This window comes from Propithecus coquereli, unplaced genomic scaffold, assembly GCF_000956105.1.
Source record: "Propithecus coquereli isolate 6110/MARCELLA unplaced genomic scaffold, Pcoq_1.0 Scaffold115, whole genome shotgun sequence".
In the NCBI taxonomy this organism is placed as follows: Eukaryota; Metazoa; Chordata; class Mammalia; order Primates; family Indriidae; genus Propithecus; species Propithecus coquereli.
In genome coordinates, this window is record NW_012135525.1 from 4,046,824 (window position 1) to 4,066,972 (window position 20,149).

Genomic DNA, 20,149 nt, shown 5'->3' on the forward strand with positions numbered 1-20,149 from the left:
TTGCCTGTGGTGGCTCCTAGAACCTTATTCTTCCCTGAATCAGATGTATCCGACACGTGTCAAAAGATGCTTAAATGACAGCTCAGGATAATAATTCAGCTGTGTTTAAATGGATGGAAGGCACGGTGAGGGAGTTTCTACCACCCAGGTGTGAAGTCCCCCGGATACCCAGGAAATATCCAGAAGCCTGGGGCTCAGGGTGGCGTGCAGCCTGGAGTGTGGCCGCAGTGTTTGGTCAGGGCAGCTGGGAAGTGTGTAATGTGATCTGAGACCTGCACTGCCCTAAACACAGTCAAGAAGCAGAGTGTTTCTGCCACAGAAACAGCAGCTTTGCTCTTAGTATTTCCTGAATATTCTGGAGGGTTTCTTGTTGGTTGGTTGGTTGGTTGGTTGGTTGTTATATTCCTGGAAGTAAGCCAATGCTTAAATATGAATAATGGCAAATTGGGTATGGGGCTTTTTGTAATTAACCCTTCTGTATAAATCCTTAGTGGAAGAGTGGCAAGTTGCCCATCTTTTTTGCTTAGCACATGAAAAAAAAAAAAAAAGTAATCATAGAGAAAACCTAGCCTGTGATGTGACTTCTCTAGCTAGGAGTGGGTCTCTTTTATTGTTTGAGTCATTGAGTGTTTTTTACGAACCAGTAACCTGATCCTTTATCACTCTCCCCACCGCCTCCTCCGGTATGCCCTGATGCATTCAACACATGTGTTCATATGGGAGGCGAGCAGCACGGAGAGCAATTTACATTCAGCTTCCCAGTCTGCTAGAAGCAGCAAATCAGCCCCTGGGAAGGCTTCAGAGACTTGTCAGCAGTCTGTAGCTTATTTCTGTGTGTGTGAGGGTGTGTGTGTGTGTGTCTCTCTCTCCCCCCACCCCCTCTCACCATTTCCAGGCTGGAATCACTGTGGAGGAACAAGCAACAAAGTCTTGTCAAGATCTCATCTCAGGGTAATGATTAGTTAAAAAATGAAAGGCTAAAATATTGATTTTCTTTAGAAGAATAATTGACTGTTTGATGTAGAGAACACCCAGTTTCTTCCTGAGGAAAGCTGAACAGGGCTACATTAGCAGCCGCGTCTCTGACAGCAGCAGGGGCTGGGTTTAAGCAGCGGCTGCTTTGCCCGAGGATCACCCGTAAATGGACTTTGGTCTCGATGCTTTGACTCTTTGTGGTGGTTTTGGATGTTGGAATACAGGCGGTGATCTCCTGTCTTTTATAAACTCACCTGATTTAAAGGAAAGATGAGTGAAGAACCAAAGGAGAAAAATGCAAAACCTGCTCATAGGAAAAGGAAAGGAAAAAAGGTAAGAAATGAATAAGCAACATGTTCTCTTCATTGTTCTCTGGCTCTCCGGAGGAAGTGATCTTTAGGCTGTATTTTTAAGAGACTGGCTTTAGATTTTTTAGAAGCTGCTAGAATCAGAGTGCTTTTGTTTTTCTGGTCTATTATTGGGTGTGTTCTGTGTTGGAGAAAAATCATCACAACTCGGATACATTGCTAAAATATTTAAACAGTTAAGTATGGTCATTTAGATTTCACTGAAGTGGTGTGTTTTTCATAGTGATATTCAGGATTATTAAGTAAACACATGTCCTAATTATGTGGGTGGGTGTTTTTTTTTTTTTCCCCCTTGAAATTTTACAGAATGCTTGTTAATCAACAAGGGTACAAGGGTACAATTACTAATGAATATTATTATGCCATAGATGTTTAGCTTTAACACATATTTTAGACAAACTTAGGGAAACCTGTAGTTATACTTTAAAATTACAGCATGGTGGTGAACTCCATTTTAATTATTGATCACTTTATGGCTGACAAATCTCAGATTTGCATTCAACCCTGCAGTTGTACAGCCATATGCCTGATTTGCCCATTACAATTCATAAAATTAATTTTATTTCCATGTAAATTAAAGAATAATCAATACATCAATAGATGATCATGGTAAACCTGTAGATTCATTTTGGTTTCCTTGAATGTGTGTATCTTAAAATGTGCTCCTAACTTTTTAATACATTTTGAAATGGGAAAAAAAGGTAATTCCCTAGGTCTGGAACTTGTTTTTGATCCACTGTGGTTTATAAATTGTCTTGGTTTTAGGGTGTGCCACCAATGGAAAAGACAGTTGTACATCTGCAACAAAGAAAAACAAATTCCTAAAATAAGATTATAGTTCATAGCTATTTAATGAGAATGGGTACTCTGTTTTTAAATCTATAACCAAAATCTTCAGATATTATGTTTTACTTATGAGGACTGCTTTATATATAATTGTGCTTCTTTAATATGCCTCCTTGGCCCAATATAGTGTATGCTCAGGCAGTGGACACCTACAGAAGGGTTGGTTGTAGTGGAAAAGATAAAGATTTCAACTACTCATGGAATATACCAGACATTTAAAATTTTTTCATAACCTATTTATTATTTATGAAAAGATTCATTTGAATACGATGTTCTTAAAGGAGCTACTACCAGCAGACTACCCTGAGGGCATGTCTATGTGCATGCCAACATTCTAGGGCAGCAGTTCAACGTCCTCCAGATAGCGAAGCTGTGCAGACTGATTATAAGTCAGCCTTGACTTCTTGTGCATTGTTTCAGCAGGGGTTAATGATGTTGCGAAGGTGCTAGTCTGATTTCCCAAGGGAGCAGGTCTCAGCTGCACAGCACAAATCATTTGTTTAATGCCTAGCATAGTGGTGCTGATGTCAAGGAAAACTGTCAGTTTTGCTCTTGTTTATGAGATACGGCCTTAAGTGTCTGACAGGCTCCACCATGATTCTGAACACGGAGTGTCACAGAGAGCCCTGACAGACACATGAGCCACGACAGTGCAATCCAGATTAAAGTGAGCAGTGGCTCGATTGGTTATAAATCATTGAGCTTTTATGTGGAATCCTTTAACCTGGGCTTATTTTCTCTCTACCTTGAGATTTCCCCAGCTGTGTTCCATTTCTCCTCATGTATGATTGTCCTGCTCAGAGCACAGTATTAAGCCAGTTGCTTTGAGTCCTTTTCCCTTTATTCCACACTCTCCCAACTGCTTCCGGGGCATTCTTTATGAAAACCTTGATCATCATACTCTGCCCAGTACCTTCTAAGCTCCTTACTACCTGCTCAGTGAAATCCAAATTCCTGACCATGGGGCTTGAAACCCTTCATGATATAACCTGCATCCACATCTCAGGTTTTTTCCCCCTCACTGTACTTCTTTCATATCTGACCCTATTCAGAATGGAGTTCTTACCAGTCCCTGAATTAAACCATTTCTTCTGATGCCTGTCTTCCGTCCACTGAGAAAGCATTCCTATGCCAGCCCGCTTCATAAAATCCTACCCATCCTTGAAGGTCAAAAGCCCAAATCTTGCCCTCTTCTTGAAATCTCTTGATTCACTCTAGTTAGAACTGTCAATTAGCTGCTGGATGTGCTGTCAGGCCCTTAACACATGCTACTCGTTTTCAAGTTATCAGGTACCTGCCTTGTTCCCTTGACCACAGTGAACCTCCTGGTGTTCACTTCAGGAAGCACTCAGCCTGCTGTCTTGTATGCAGTTGATGCTAAATAAATGTCCCATTGTATTATCACTACCAGTTTACCAGCATTCGCTAAGAATTTTCACCGATAGAGAAGATACATATCAAATAGGTGATATCTTTTAAATGAGTAGACCAATCTTTTCATATTTTTTGGGAAAAGGATATACTATTTTATTGTTGGTTTATATTATGTGTGTGCGTGTGCGTGTGTGTGTGTATTCTTTCATTCTGAACCAAATATTCCAGAAGGTTTCTGAGTGTTCCAGATGACCTATGCTGCAGCAGTAGTGGGTGTGGTCAAATGGAAGTATCTTAGGTGGGAAACACAGGCAACTTGCCAAACTCTGTGGCAACAAGCTCCCCAAATACTTAAAATATTTCTTAGTTATATATGGAATTAATATAAAATTCAGTGTTAAAGGCTTTTTCACATAGGAATATATCTCAAAATGGCCTTTAAAATTATGTCTTGGTGTTTTCAGAAGAACAGATCACGTGCTTAGGGCATTTAGGTATAAAGTCTCTCATGAGACGTTTAATATTGAGTCAGCAAGATAAATGTGATGGAATTATATTATTCCTGTGTTGGCACATAGTATTTTTGTATTTTGATCAGGAAGATAACAACTCAAGTTGGTGTTAAGAAATGCTTTTTCTAATACTTTCTATATTTTTTTCTGGAATGGGAAGATGGAGTGTGTGTGTATCTATATCCCATAGCTATTTATCTTGCCTTAGGCTAGTTATGGAAGAAGAATTTACTAAAAATCAGGATACCTGAGTTCTAGTCTAGTCCTGCTTCTAACTTGACATCTTGCCTTGAATAGAACAATCAAACTCTTTATCTATAAAATAGGGATCATATACCTGGTGAAGCCACCAGGGATATTTTGAAAGTATAAGAAAATAATTACCAAATTATGGTAATCCATAAAACAATATTTTTACAGAGATTTCAAAGCAATAGCACCTAAATTCAAAGTAGTTGTCATGGTGGAATTTTAAACTTCACATGGAGTGACTGACCCTATAGAGGAAAGGACACATGAGGACATATTGCCCCATCTGATCTTTTACTGTGGAAGGACTTAGTTTAACCAGCCACCAAAGATAAAATGGAAAAAGTGACCCTTAATGGTTTTGTTTCTTTAGCATCTATATTAGTCAACTTGGGCTGCTTGGGCTGCCATAACAGAATACCACAGACTGGGTGGCTTAAACAACAGAAATTTATTTTCTCACAGTTTTGGAGACTAATGCTGAGATCAGGGTGCCAGCGTGGTCGAGTTCTGGTAAGGGGTCTCTTTGTGGCTTGTAGATGACCATCTTATCACTGTGTGATCACATGGCCTTTCCTCAGTGCACGCTCTTGGAAGGAAAGAGATCTCTTTTCCTCTTCTTATGGGCCACCAATTTTATCAGATTAGGACCTTGTCCTTATGACCTTATTTTACCTTAACTACATCCTAAAAGCCCTATCTACAAATACAGTCATCCTGGGGGTTACAGTTTCAATATATGAATTTGGAGTATTGAGGGGAGACAAAATTTAGTCCTTAGCAGCATGCAAAGAAGGGTATACTATCCAGGTTCCCAACTTAGGTATGCCTAGTAAGTCATGTGTTGGTGACTGAAGTTCCTTCTATTAATTTAGTTCATTCAGCAGATGCTGTGTAGTGAGGAGCTTTCAATTACTGGGCCAGACCCAGGTACCTTGGGGATATTACTGGTTTGGTTCCAGACCACTGCAATAAAAGGGATATCTCAATAAAATGAGCCACACAAATTTTTTGGTTTCCTGATGCATATGAAAGTTATACGTACACTATACTGTAGCCTATTAAGTGTGCAATGGAATTTTGTTTAACAAAAAATGTACACATCTTAATTAAAAATACCTTCTTTCTTTCTTTTTTTTTATTTCAGCGTATTATAGGGGTACAGATGTTTAGGTTACGTATGCTGCCCTTGCCCCCCGCCCCCAAGTCCGAGTTTCAAATATGTCCATCCTTCAGGCGGTGCTCATTGCACTCTTTGTGTATGCATATACCCATCCCCTCCTCTCTCCTCCGCCTCCCCCCTGCCCAACATCCAATAGATGTTATTCTTATATGTGCACTTATGCGTTGATCAGTTAATACCAATTCGATGGTGAGTACATAAAAATACCTTATTTCTGAAGAATGCTAATGATCATCTGAGCCTTCAGCAAGTCATAGTCTTTTTGCTGGTGGAGGGTCTTGCCTTGATGTTGATGGCTGCTGACTGATCAGGGTGGTGGTTGCTGAAGGCTGTGGTGGCTGTGGCAATTTCTGAAAATAAGACAACAATGAAGTCTGCCACATTGACTGACTCTTCCTTTCACAATAGATTTCTTTGTAGCATGCAATGCTATTTGATAGCATTTTACCCACAGTAGAAATTCTTTCAAAATTGGAGTCAATCCCCTCAACCCTACCACTGCTTTACTAACTAAGTTTATATAATATTCTAAATACTTCATTGTCATTTCAACAGTGTTCCTAGCGTCTTCACCAGGAGTAATTTCCATGTCAAGAAACTACTTTCTTTGCTCATCCATTAGAAGGAACTCCTCATTTGTTCAAGTTTTATGATGAGATTTCAGCAATTCAATCACATCTTCAAGCTCCACTTCTAATTCTCATGCCGTTTCTACCACATCTGCAGTGACTTCCCTCACTGAAGTCTTGAACCTCTCAAAGTCATTCTTGATATTTGGAATCCACGTCTTCCAAACTCCTGTTAATGTTGATATTTTGACCTTTCATGAATCATGAATGTGCTTAATGGCATCCAGACTAGTGAATCCTTTCCAGAAGGTTTTCAATTTGCTTTGCCCAGATCCCTCAGAGGAATCACTGTGTATGGCAGCTATTGCCTTACAAAATGTACTTCTTAAATAATAAGACTTGAAAGTTGAAAGTACGCCTTGCAGATTGTACTCCAATGCAGATTGGATGTTGTGTTAGCAGGAAAACAACATTCATCTCCTTGTCTATCTCCATCAGAGCTCTTGGATGACCAGGTGTATTGTCAATGAGCAGTATTTTTTAAAAGGAATCTTTTATTCTGAGCAGTATGTCTTAACAGTGGGCTTAAAATATTCAGTAAACCATACCTTAAACAGATGTGCTGTTATCCAGGCTTTGCTGTTCCATTTATGGAGCACAGGCAAAGTCGATTTAGCGTAATTCTTAAGGGCCCTAAGAATTTTTTGAATGGTTAAGTGAGCATTGGCTTCAACTTAAAGTTGGCACTTAAAAAAAAAAATCGGTGTTTGCTTAGTAAGAGTCAGCCTATCCTTTGAAGCTTTAAAGACAGGCATTGACTTTTCCTCTCTAGCTATGATAGTCATAGGTGACAACTTCTTCCAATACAGTATAAAGCTGTTTCATCTACGTTGAAAATGTGTTGTTTAGTGTAGCTACCTTTATCAATTACTGTAACTAGATCTTCTGGATAACTTGCTGCAGCTTCTAAGTCAGCACTTGCTTCTTCATCTTGTACTTTTACATTATGGAGGCAGCTTCTTTCTTTAAATCTCATAGACTAGCCTCTGCCAGCTTTGGACTGTTCTGCAGTTTCCTCACCTCTCTCACCTTCATAGAATTGAAGAGAATTACAGCTTTGCTCTATATCAGCTTTGGTTTAAGGGAATGTTGTGGCTGGTCTGATCTATCCAGAACACTCAAACTTTCTCCATAACAGCAATAAAGCTGATTTGCTTTCTCATCATTTGTGTGTTCATTGAAGTAGCACTTTAAATAATTCCTCCAAGAACTTTTCATTTGCATTCACAACTTGGCTGTTTGGTGTAAGAACCCCAGTTTTTAGCCTTTTGACATGCCTTCCTTATGAAGTTTAATCATTTCTAGCTTTTGATTTAAAGTAAGAGACATGTGACTCTTCCTTTCACTTGAACACTTAGAGGCCATTGTAGGATTACCAATTGTCATAATTTTAATACTGTTGTGTTTCAGGGATTAGAGAGGCCCAAGAAGAAGGAGAGAGATGGGAGAACAGCTGGTCATTTGAGCAGTTAAAATCACACATTTATTGATTAAGGTTCTCCATCTTATATGGGCACAGTTCATGCTTCCTCAAAGCAATCACAGTAGTGACACCAAAGATCACTAAACACAGATCACCATAACAGACATAATAATAATGAAAAAGTTTGAAGTATTACTAGAATTACCAAAATGTGATATAAAGACACACAAAGTGAGCACATACTGTTAGAAAAATGGCGCCGATCGACTTGGTCAACGCCGTGTTGCCATAACCCTTCAATTTGTAAAACACTCAGTATCTGCAAAGCCCAATAAAGTGAAGCACAATAAAATGAAGTATGCCTGTATGTTAAACCAATCTGGGTAGAAAGTGTTAAGGGTACCAAATAAAGCTGAATTCAGGGTCTACTGGTGGCAGAAAGTGTGTGTGTGTGGGGGCCAGGAACAGTAAATTCCACGTAGAGAAGGAAGTTGGAAAAGATAGAGGAAGGTGTCCTTGCATTGATATTAATAAGATGTGGTCCCAAATGATGCATCCAGGTTCCCAAGTGAGCCTTCCACTTAGAGAGTGTGGAATGAGAGAGAGAGAGAATGGTTTGGAGCAGCTTGTGTGCTTAGGAATCTAAGCATTGTGTATTTGGAGTGTGGAGTACAGGGTTGTGTTATGGTTAAGACATGAGAATGGAGAAAGCCAGGACCATCCCAAGGAATCTGAGCTAAAGACCTCTTTTTTGTCCTGGGGTTCGCCAAAAGGCTTTGAGCAGGTGAACATTGAGGTCAGATCTACTTTGTAGGAAAACATCCCTCCTATTTGGTAGAAATGCCAGGTGTTTACTTTTGTACCATCATTCTATTTGGTAGGAATGTATGTCTCACTGGACTGGGAATATATATTGTCAATGATTATTGAGGACTTGGTTACTTGAGTATTTTATCGTGATTTCTTTTTTAAGTGCAAAGTGAAGAAAAATTCTTAAATACTTAGGACTCTATAAGGTAATGAATGCCATTGCAATGAGTTTGCTTATTGTCCTAGGAAGTTCAGAAAAGGGATTTTCACCATTTTAGTTTGGTTGCCTTTTCCATCTTAAGAATACAAAACAGCTTGCTTTATTTAAGCTAGGTTTTATGGTTGTGTTTCTTCTGAGGGTGGACTTCATGAGTTTCTCTCCTTGCCCCAGACTATCATGGGCTTGCCCTATGTTTGCAGAGCTGTCTTTGTTTCTTCTCTAACGAAGCTTAAATAATCCAAATATATATTCAGTTTTTGAGAGAGAGTCAAGGAAATGTCCATTTCTGATTTTCATTCAATATTTCTAATGCTGCTAGAATTTCATTGTTGTGTTCCTCTTTTCTGGTTCTAGGATCTATGAGTAGGATGCATGGAGTGCACTGTGCCCTCTTACTAAGTACGGTGGTGGTTGTGCTGGCATACCTTGAGCACAAAGCAGTTGCGTTGACCTGTAATTTTCATTCCTGGGTTTGAACTTTGCTTAATTTGCTGACTACTGCTCCATAGGCAAATAACCTCTCAAAGTCTTTTGTTGTTGAGTGGGACGATTTGAGTAATGGTTTACTGAGCATGATCACGTTTAGTGTGTTGTTACTTCTGATGATGGATTGCATATCAAGTGGCTTTTATATCCTTTTCCATTTCACTTTATATATCACTGTCAAATATTTTTTCTCTTAGTCTTATATAGCTAGAACTTAAAAATTTTTCTCCTTTGTTGTTAATCTGATCAACTTTATAGCTAATAGGCACTTACAATGATTCAGTGTTTTGTGCATGCACATCCATGAAACAGAAAGTTTGACTCCTCCGATAATTAATTTATAATGATATTTTCTTGAACTTAGCATTGATGTTGGCTCATTTTAGTACAACAATTTCCGTGTTGTCTTTGTGCAAGATAATTGTGCACTTGGAACTTTCTTTTTGTAGGGAGAGATTGAATGGATTAATAGAACCTGAGATATTATTTCTTAATGTAGGAATTTCATAAAATAATAGATTATTAATATATTGCCTTTTAAAAATCAAATTTAGTGAGGCGGGTTTACCTAGAGATTTTCTTCAAATTCTTTGTTAGAGGGAAGAAAAAGCTTGATAGAAATTTATTTTATGTATAGCAGCCTTGGGACATGGACTCTGAGCAGGGTTTTAAATTGAACAACTGATATTTCCACAGGTTTATAATCCATTCTCCATAATTCCAAAATGAAAAACCGAAATTTTTTTCCTAACTTCTTTGGCGGCAAAATCTGACCTGACATGAACTCATCTGGCCGCAAAACCCAATCTGACCTTATGTGAAGCTATTTATAGTCTTTATTTATCCTACTTAGTGTGAATATTCGTATGTTTTGCTATACAAGTAAAAATTCTTTGCTTTGGGATGCTGCCCCATGACACTGCTGAGGATGTCCATAATATTCATATATACCTTTCTAAAATCTGAAAAATTCTGAATTCCAAAGTTTTCTGGCTGCAAGGATTTCAGATAATGGATTGCAAGTGTGTACTGAGTTGTGAGCTGGGACCAGTGAGGAGCCAGTATGGCTGAAGGTTAGCTTGGGGTGAGGCGGAAAGGGCTTCTTTTTGTCCTTAATAAATTCCAGATAAAGTGGTGTTCTGTAATGCCAAGCGCTATAGCAAAGGTCCATAATGTAGTTTTCAGTCTTATAGGAAAAATTATTTCCAGGAGTGTTCTAACAGAAAATTGCTTGCTTGGTAATAAATCTGAATATTCGCATTGGATGATTTTAAAGATGATATTTATAAAGCCTGGTTTTTTTTAAAGTGATGAATTGTGGTTTATCAATAATAAGAAGAAAAATAGGGTCTTAATTACGTTTCAGAAACTCTTAATTTTTTGTTGCTCATGACCATTTGATGAGGTTAAAAAAAATAACTCTGGTATATAGTTTCTGAAAGAAAGAATATAGACTTTGTGGAAATAATTGTTTGAATCATTTTTTCAAAAAATAATGTTAGTCCTACGAATGATAATTAATTTTCCACAATTAGCACGTAAGGTGGCTTTTTCTGTCATCCATCTTAAATAAAAATTCCTATTTATGGGTGTGTTTTTTACACGACCTCGTTTTTAAAAGTGTTCACTGTACTTTTTTATCTGTGTTATGCATCTTTGTAAAGATGATGTAATTTATTCCATGGCTATGTTAATAGGCTAAAATGTAAAAATTTCTTTCAACTCCTTGTTCCTCTATTAATTTTACAACTTTAGTCATTGAAATCCATCGATCCTCCTATCATCAGGGAAGTAATAGGTACAAAGCATATTTAAAACGTGCTGCCATAAGACATATCATTAATATTAGTAGAGATACCAACTGATATGCTAGCATTAACAGTGTCCTTAAGGAAAATAAAACTCTAAATCATTTATGAAGTTTAAATGCATGAGAGGAATTTAGATTGTGAAACTTTGAACATAATTAAGCAGTTTGCTGAATGCAGGCTATGTAAACTGCCATCCTTTATTCCCAACTCACTAGTCTTTTAAATTATATGTTCCATAAGATACGTTTGTCAGGCATTTCTACTGTGTGTGTGTTTTAAAATGAGATGTAATCATGCAAAACTATTTAATAGATTTTTCATCATTTGGTTCTGCCTCAATGACATACCATTTATTCCTTCAACAGATATTTTTTGAGCACTTACTCTTCTAGGTGCAAGGGACACACGAGGGAACAAAACAGACAATAAACATACACAGTGGATAACTAGCAATAAATTAATATAAAAACACACCAGAGGCAGCTACAGTGGGGAGAGACTAGGGCTCAAAGAAGGGACAGTTCATATAGCCAGGGTGGCCAGGGAAGGCCTTGCTGAGAAGGTGACCCTTGAGTGATGGGTGTGCTCAGTCACAACAGGGACTTGGTCAGCTCTGGAGAAATGACGTTTCAGGAGTAAGGCACTGCTTGGGAAAAGGCCCTGCGGTGCTCAGGCTCTGAGGAAGGAGCATCGCTTGGCCTCATAATGGACTCTCCCAGTTGACATGAACTTTATAGATTTCTTCACACAGTCCTCAAATTTTTTTTTTTTATTTTCCCTCCCAGAATTCAACCAGTGTTTTGTGAGGAGTTTTAAACATAAGGAATTACGTTTTAGGGGAGTCAGCTGGGGTTACACAATACCTGAATAATATAGCACCCAGTGAATTTTTGCCAAGTGAATGAATGATGAACATTTATTCTACTTTCTACTTTCCCTTCAGAGCTACTCATTGTTATCTGCTGTGACTTACAGCAAGGAATTTAAAAATTTCTTACAGAAAACTACATCTCTCTATCCTCCATATAACAATTACTTTTCCCCCTGGTACATAGTCTACTCAATAAAATGGAAATACAAATAAAGGTACATATCAGAAACTTAATAAACCTTGGTATGATGTTGATGTATGATAATGTTTGCAAATGTTGTCTATGTAGCCTATGAAATACTACCTTAGAATACAGGCTCCACGACTTCACTCATTTGCGTCCTATTTAATGTCAGCATTTTGTGTGTACTTAATGAAAAATTAAGCAATAATTATAGCAAACCACACTAATTCCTTTAAACAAAGCTTAAGCTCAAGATAATTTATCTGGGAACATTGTGCTATTTCCCCTTGTTATTTTCATGATGCTAACTTATTTAGTCTTTACACACACTGATTTTACCACTAGATAGTTTACCTTGGCATTTTACATGATTGAAAAATCTCTTCGGAATATTTTCATATTTTCTTGAATGATAGCTTCCCTGTTTTTCAATCCAATTCATTTTAACATAGAAGGAACATCAAAAATATATACAGAAGTTGAACCACAGTGGCCCGAATATTAATGAAAAAGGTTTTGTGTGTAATTACAGGTAATTAAGTGAATCACGTATTCAAGTAAATATTTATGAATAACTTCAAAGTTTCTTTTTAAAAACAAAAGCGACTGTGGCTGTGATTTTATGGGTTCCCACCCCACTTCCCCCATAGCGATGTTTATCAGAAATTTAATGGATTTCCTCCTACTCTACATGTGGGGTTGTTTCACTCAATCTGTTGTTTTGGACAAATAGAGAAGTTCAGGAAATAGCTTGGTTTCAGATAGTCAAAGTTCCCTGTTCTGAACCATTCAGCAGGGCTCTGCCTCTAAAACTATGCTCTATGACTTAAGATTAAAAAACAAAATACACAGGGCATTTATTGCAATAATAAATTCCAGATTCCAGCCTTTCTTTTGAAAAGTTTTCTAGACATGGCTTTTGATGAATTCAATTATGCGAATGTGCTTCAAGTGGGTGCTCGTAACTTATAGCAGCACATTAGTCCTTAATTGAGGAGTTTTCACTCTTTTTCATAGAATTTTGCTATTTCGCAGGATCTCCAGAACAAAGTTCTAAAAATGAAGAAAGGCCCTTGATATTATCAGTTATAAATAAATTTAAAGCAAGAAATTTTAAGAAAACATTTAGATAATGAGGCTCTATTTCATTGGAATATATTCTGTGAGAATTAAAATTACAAAATTATCAAGGTGTAAAAATGACAAAATATTAATTTTAATTGCTTAAATTAATGACAAGTTTTCTCTCCGTAGTTCCACCTGAAGAAAATGCTTTTAATACTAGTCCCTTCTCTTTGTAAAAGGTTTTTTTGGAGGTAAATTTTAGAGATTATATGTTATAAACATGCCAGTCAATTGCATGTTTCTTTTTAGATAATAGATATACTGATGTAGCTGTATTAAACTAATATGTCAACACATGCCTTTTATCTGCTACTGTGAAAGCTTTCCTATAATCTTTAAGGTGCAGATTCTTCTAAAAATATTTTAATCGTGGGCTTACGGTCAAAGGGAAATACTCTGCATGGTGAACGGGCAAGATCAGAGAACAGAATCATGGACACCGGAGTTTCGATCCTTGTACTCCATTTCATAGCTATTCAAAGTTAAAATTACTTAAACTTTCTAAGTCCTTGTTTTTGTAAAATGGAGATATTTTGCTTACCTAGAGGTTTAATGTGAGGGTTAGAAGCAGTATATGTCAGGTGGCTAGCATAGTTTTTGGCAAAAAGTAGGCATGTAGTAGAGAGAGCAGCTATCATTCTCACTAGTGTTGAAAGCATTGCTCACATAAGATTCGTTTTTGTGCCTCTTATTACTTATGAAGGAAAGCCAATTTGTGGGGATATAATCACAGTTCCTTCTCTCCCCAAATCAGAATTTTTATCATCTTACTATGACTTGCACTCTTTTCTTCTTTACAAATCAGAATAATTTTTTCCATGATGGCAAAATTAATTTGTAATGTTGATTTTCTTCCTCTTTAATAAAAAAACTAGAAATTTTTCTTCCAATCTGTTCAAAAAATTATCATTTTAAACCATTTTAGAAAATTATATATTTATCTCTAGGGAAATTTTGATTTTGGAACAAATTTATGGAACATATTGCATTATATAATTGCAAAAATTGGCTGAGCTAGTTCTTTATATATTTGTGTAACATTAACTTCTGATAGAACACGTTAAAATTTGGATTTATTAACAGGAGTATATTAACATAACAGTGTACATTTTACTCTTATGTTTGTGCTTTTAAAATCCTTGGCACTCCGTATTTTATTTAACCGTTTAGGATGAGGGAACAGGGTGGTACATGAGCGAGAACAATGCATTGTGGGTCCAAAGTCTTGGTTTTCATTTTGGCTCTTCGTACGAGCAAGAGGCAGTGTGCTGGAAGTAACATGAGATTCAAAATCAGGTGACATGGAGTTCCCCATTGCCATTTCCTTACAACAGAGTGACATGCGCAAACCACAAACATTGGTGCTCTCTGCCGCCAACACGTAGCCCGTTTTACATTGTTAAAATCTCACACACTGAATTTGCCACACTGTTGGTAATGTTAAGGTAATATACATAAAAACATAAAAAACGTTCATTGAGTTTACCATGTGATCTTGAACTGAAACTCCTATTTTCTAATATCTGAAATGTAGTTGAACCAAATAACATTTATGACCCTATGGGTTTTAAGAATTACTTTCTATGAAAGATACTGAATTTGTATTTTCAAAGCAATGGGGTAGTAACTGGGATTTAATGTGTTGCTGTGTGTTTGCCAAAGGGAGTGCAATGCCTATGACAATTTCCTCTCTGTAGTTGTCGTCTTCATTCAGCGTCTCTAACATTATTTTTCTTCTAATGATATAGACACCTTATTTACTGCTTTGCATTCTAGTTTTTGTATTTTTATAATTGAGCTGCAAAGAAAACAAGGAACATTTTCTAATCTTTTCGCCTGTCAAGTAGAATTTTAGTTGCCATTCTATTATTATATTTAACAACAACAACACGGTGAAACATTCTGAATTTAAAATCTGATACCTAAAGTAGTTTTTAAAAGAACGTCCTAGTTAATGGCAAAATAAGTAGTGGGATCCTTTCATTTCTGGGCCTTTCCTAGAATTCCCCTCAGGGACAATTCGTGACTTGCTTATGTCTAGATCACAGACAATTTCTCACTCTGATGTTATTGTGGCAAAATACACATAAAATTTACCATTATAACCATTTTAAAGTATACAATTCAGTGACATTGACTATATTCACAGTGTTGTGTAGCCATCACCACTATCTAGTTCTAGAACTTTCACAATCAAATAGAAGCCCTAGAATATTAAGCAGTCACTCTATATTCCTCCCCACCCTCCACCCTTTCCCCAGCTCTGGCAATCACTAATCTGCTTTCTTTTTCTGTAGATTTGTCTATGTGGATAAATCATATGAACAGAATCATACAGTATTGTCCTTTTGTGTCTGACTTCTTTCACTAGGCATGTTTTCAGTGTTCATCCGTGTTGTCACATGTATCAGTACTTTATTCCTCTTATTAGCTGAGTAACATTCTGTATGGATATTTCACATTTTTGTCCATCCAGATACCTGTTGATGGATATTGGGGTTGATTCCATCTTTTGGCTATGATCAGTCGAACTGCAGTGAACATTTGTGTATGAGTTTTGTTCAGATACCTATTTCCAGTTCTTTTGGGTGTATGCCTAGGAGTAGAACTGATGATCATATAGTACTTCTGCGTTTACTTAGGAACTACCGAGCTGTTTTCCTCTGATAGATTTTTATAGTTTGATTTGTATTGTATTAAATATCTCAACATTTTGTTACTTACCCAGTCACATGATATATTACTCTTTTGGAAGTTTTTCAGGTAAAATGTAAAAAATTGATATTTATTCATCATGGAGATATGGAGATAGTAGGAAGGGGTATGTGGACACAGACAATGACAGTGACACTGATCTGCTGCAAATAGGGGACCCTCTCATGGGCTTTTAGTGAATGGCAGCAGATACATCCCAGAGCATCAGAGAAAAGTAAAAGCATCATGGTCACATTCCTGATGAGGATTTTGTACTTGCAATATGAACTCTGAATAGTGGCAGAACTGAGACGACTTTGCAGTTCCTACTATATCCCTTAACACAAGACATTGACTATTCCAGAACAGGGCATGAAGTGGAAGAATAGTCATCTAGAGAAGAGACATTTACACCAGGCCAGAAAAGTAGATGGTGTACTTAGCCACATCTGGCTTAAGGTTTCTTCCAGAGAGAAGTAATTTAGAGGCTTAACATATCAGGTGCCTTTTGTGTTGCCTGTGTTGGTTAACTTAACCATTGATCAAATAGAATATAATTCTCATTTCTTATTGTAAATTCAGTCATTCTTAGTTGATTCTCTTTTAATATTTGGGAAGAGAAGATGCCTCTGAGCAATGTTACTGAAAGGTTCTGAACTAGGTGGGCTATGCCTGGCAACTGCAGCCACTATTTTAGCCCACTTTTCTTGGGCAAAACCAGGTGAGCCGTACCACTGGGAATTTTCTTGAGTAGCTACTGAATATGTGATTGTAATAGGGAGGTTGACATCAAAATAAACAAATATTTACTGCCTTGCTCTGTGGTAGACACTGTTGCTTACAGGTCACATGACTTTTACAGGCAACACAGGAAAATCCCCAAAGGTTTAGGGTTCCTAGATCTCTTCTGGGTTGGGGAGGTTTTTTGTTTTACTTTATTTTTTGGTGGTACCCAACCTTATGAAACTATACAATTAATTTGCAAATATGAAAATTATTCTGCAGTCCACTAGTCCAAACTGGTATTACCCCATAGGGTACTGTCCGATCATGACATGTGTGGCAATATTGAAGGTTTAGAATTAACTATTTAAAAGAGCCACCCAAGGTCTGTTTTGTGGTCTTCAGATTCACAGTACAATACAGCCTTCATACCTGAATGCTTTTAAAATTTTTCTTGCCTTACATTTTTTATAACTAGAAGTTTTGTAATTTCAATTTTAAGAGGATATATTCCAATGAAATGTGGCCTCCTTATCTAAATGTTTTCTTAAAATTTGTTGCTTTAAATTTATTTATAGCTAGAAGTTTTTATCATTTCTTATCAGCATTTCTCTTTATTTCCTACCCACTTCTGTAAGAATTTTGTACTCAAGTTCCATTTTAAAACAAAAGAAATACAAAACTGAAAAGTTAAGACTCTCTCGCTGAAAGAATCAACATGGAAGCTATTTCATCTTTTCATTTCCAAATAAATTTTTACTTAAATCTCTTTGAGGGTCTTACATGACACAAGTATATTGACTCATGGTATTGATATGATATCATAATATATAACATCTATAAAGTATATAATAATTATCAAAACTGTGTGTGGTTATCAGGATAGTAATACAAAGATGACTGGTAAGTATGATTGATTTTATCAGGAAAATAAATTTGCTAATAGATGTAGAGAAAAATCCTCACTGGACTGCACCTTGACACATATCATTGAAGATATCAGTGTCTATTGGACGAAGTTTGGATTTTTAAATGAAGTTCCAGTGGTTTTGGCTTGTCATCTACTTTAGAATGTAATCATTTACTTCCTTTAACCTTTATGCCACAAAACCTCATGCCATTGCAATTTCTGGCTTCATAGTCTTGATATTGGTCAGCAGTAAGCAGATATCCTTTTGTAAAATGATGCAATAGCAAAGAAAGCCTTGGGATTTAGTACCAAGGGCTCTTTCCTTGGACTACAGCTGGTTTGGAGCCCAGCAGGGTCACCCATTAGAAAAATGATCTAATAAACACGGTATGCATAGTGTTCCTCAAGGCACTGAATAGAGGATTTTGAGTAGTAAAAGGAACACAGGGGCTGTAGCTGGAAAAATCTGGATAACACTTGACCTCGGGAGTTCTAAATGGAGGCTGAATTTTGGATTTCTGAATTAGTACATATGAGACACTAATAATGTGTTGTGAATTAACTATTTCAGAAAGATGAAATTAACATTTTATGAATCCTTTCTATGTACCAGGTATAGCCTATAGATATATGTAAGTTACGTCATTTTCTAATTAAGTCCTATAGCAAGCCAATGAAATGTTTTCTTCATTTTCTCACTAGTTAGCAAGTTCAACCTAAGTAAAGTATTCAAGCTCACCCAGTGGGTGTATGGAACACCCAGGATTCTAGCCTATCAGAATTTAAAACCTGATTTCTTCTCTCTTGCCCTTTACTATTTCCCTATATTAAGGAAGTTTGCCATTTGGGTAGTATAATTAAATTTCAATCATGGTAATTTATCGGTTGGTATTACAACAAAGTAAAGGAAGCAGGAATACCTGCTTTAGTAAAATAATTCAGTTCTTCACACTTTATTGCTACACACAGCAGATTTCCAGGATTCTGTAGCAAACTAGATTCATAAAAAGAGCTCAAACCTCACATATTGAGAGTTCATGACTGATACATGAACAGTAGTAGTAAATAAATCTATTTTTGCTAAAGTGCCATGCCAAATTCACAAGGTGTCCAAGATCCTTAGCGAAAACATACGCTTTTGCTTTGTAATTATACATAAAACTTTAACACCAGTGATGTTTATATTTATTGTTGTAATAAAAGCATTTTGTTGAAACCTAACATATGTATATTTTAGTTGGTTGTGAAATCTCAGACATGGATATTTAAAAAGTGTTATGCATTCAATCGTATTAAATACTTAGTAGAGAGCACAAAAATTAGCTTACAGTTTATAATCATAGGTTAGGAGATGTATGAACACTCCTATTTTTAGTTGTAGATTAGATTAACAAGAAATGAATATGAATATCATATTTTCTCAGTTCTAAGCAACAGAGTATCTTACACATTTTAGTGTGTGTGAAATTAGGGTGCATCTTATAATTGGTAAAGTCTCCTCCTTGCTATTGTCCAGGCAGCAGCTTATTGTGGTTGTCACTGCTCTCACATGTGCAAACTTGGTTGTTATTCCGGGTAGTATGACTGCAATGCCTCAAAATTTCAGTCAACAAACTATTTCAGGATGCTTTGAAAGAGGAACTTGAGCAGGTTGAAAGAAATTTCTGTAGACAATTGTGGAGCCCTTTAAGAAATGCTGCATCATCTACCATCTTGATGGCATGAAGATTGATCTTACATGTGAGACAAGGCATTGACGACTTGAAGTCAAGGTGTTGATGATTTTGAAGAGTGAGACTCTGAATATGAAGAAGTTTTAAGAATATCGTAACCAGTTCATTTCACTTATATTTTCCTGTTTTACATGTACATAACGGTCATATATGATAAAAGTCTATAAAGTCTAATTTTTCAAAAAGATTAAATTTGAGCATTCATGTGATAATTGTGTCATAATTTGGCAATATTTTTCTTTCTTTGTGTTTATTAAAAATGGTACATGTCGTAATCAATGGCATCTTAAGTGTGGTTAAATATAGTAGTGAATAACATTTCAAATCAAAATTCAAAGCTCAGAAATAATTTGTATTTTCATGACTAAAATTAGAAACATAATGACATTAAGTTTCTGCTGTATGCTATAATAATACTGTACTGCTAAATTATAATTTTAAAACTTCTGTGTAGTTCTGGAAGATAATATTTTTCTTCAAGGTTAAACCAAAGTCAAACTAAATATATGAACGGTACATATCTTCTTTTCAATTTTTTTTTGTTTAATTTGTAAATGGCATCCTAAGAATCAGCAGTATATACCAATTTAAACTTATAAATAAGATCAAATCACATGTAGAAATATAATTGGATGACCTTGAAATTATTTGTCATACTCTAATTCCTTCTCTAAATTCGTTTTCATCAATTCTATTTCTCTTTTTTTCAATCTGATTCTTATTTTTTTTGACACAATTGTCCTTTAATCTGTTATTGAATGTATTGGCCATACATTTTCATTTTCAATCTGCATAGTATTAGATACCCTTGAATATTCAGATTTTAAATTCATGTATTAAATATTATTATGTTGAAAATGCAAGCAAACAAAAAATAGACTATTGTGTAATATATTGACAAGAAAAATGGTATCATGCTATTACTAAAATAATACAATTAAAGAAATAGATATTTAACTTAACAAACCATCTCCTAAATTATAGATTTTTTTTTTTTTTTTTTGGAGTATTATGAGTGTACAA

General features: G+C 36.1%; 1 protein-coding gene across 1 annotated transcript in view; it reads left to right on the forward strand.

The window, feature by feature from the left end:
• The first annotated feature begins 1,106 nt into the window (after positions 1 to 1,106).
• The window catches only part of ANK3 (ankyrin 3, node of Ranvier (ankyrin G)), a 515,090-nt gene continuing 496,047 nt past the window's right edge, over positions 1,107 to 20,149 (forward strand). Inside the window, exon 1 of the mRNA XM_012657562.1 lies at positions 1,107 to 1,308. Within this exon, the coding sequence (XP_012513016.1) occupies positions 1,246 to 1,308 (63 nt within the window). The 5' untranslated portion in view covers positions 1,107 to 1,245. The remainder of the gene's footprint in view (positions 1,309 to 20,149) is intronic.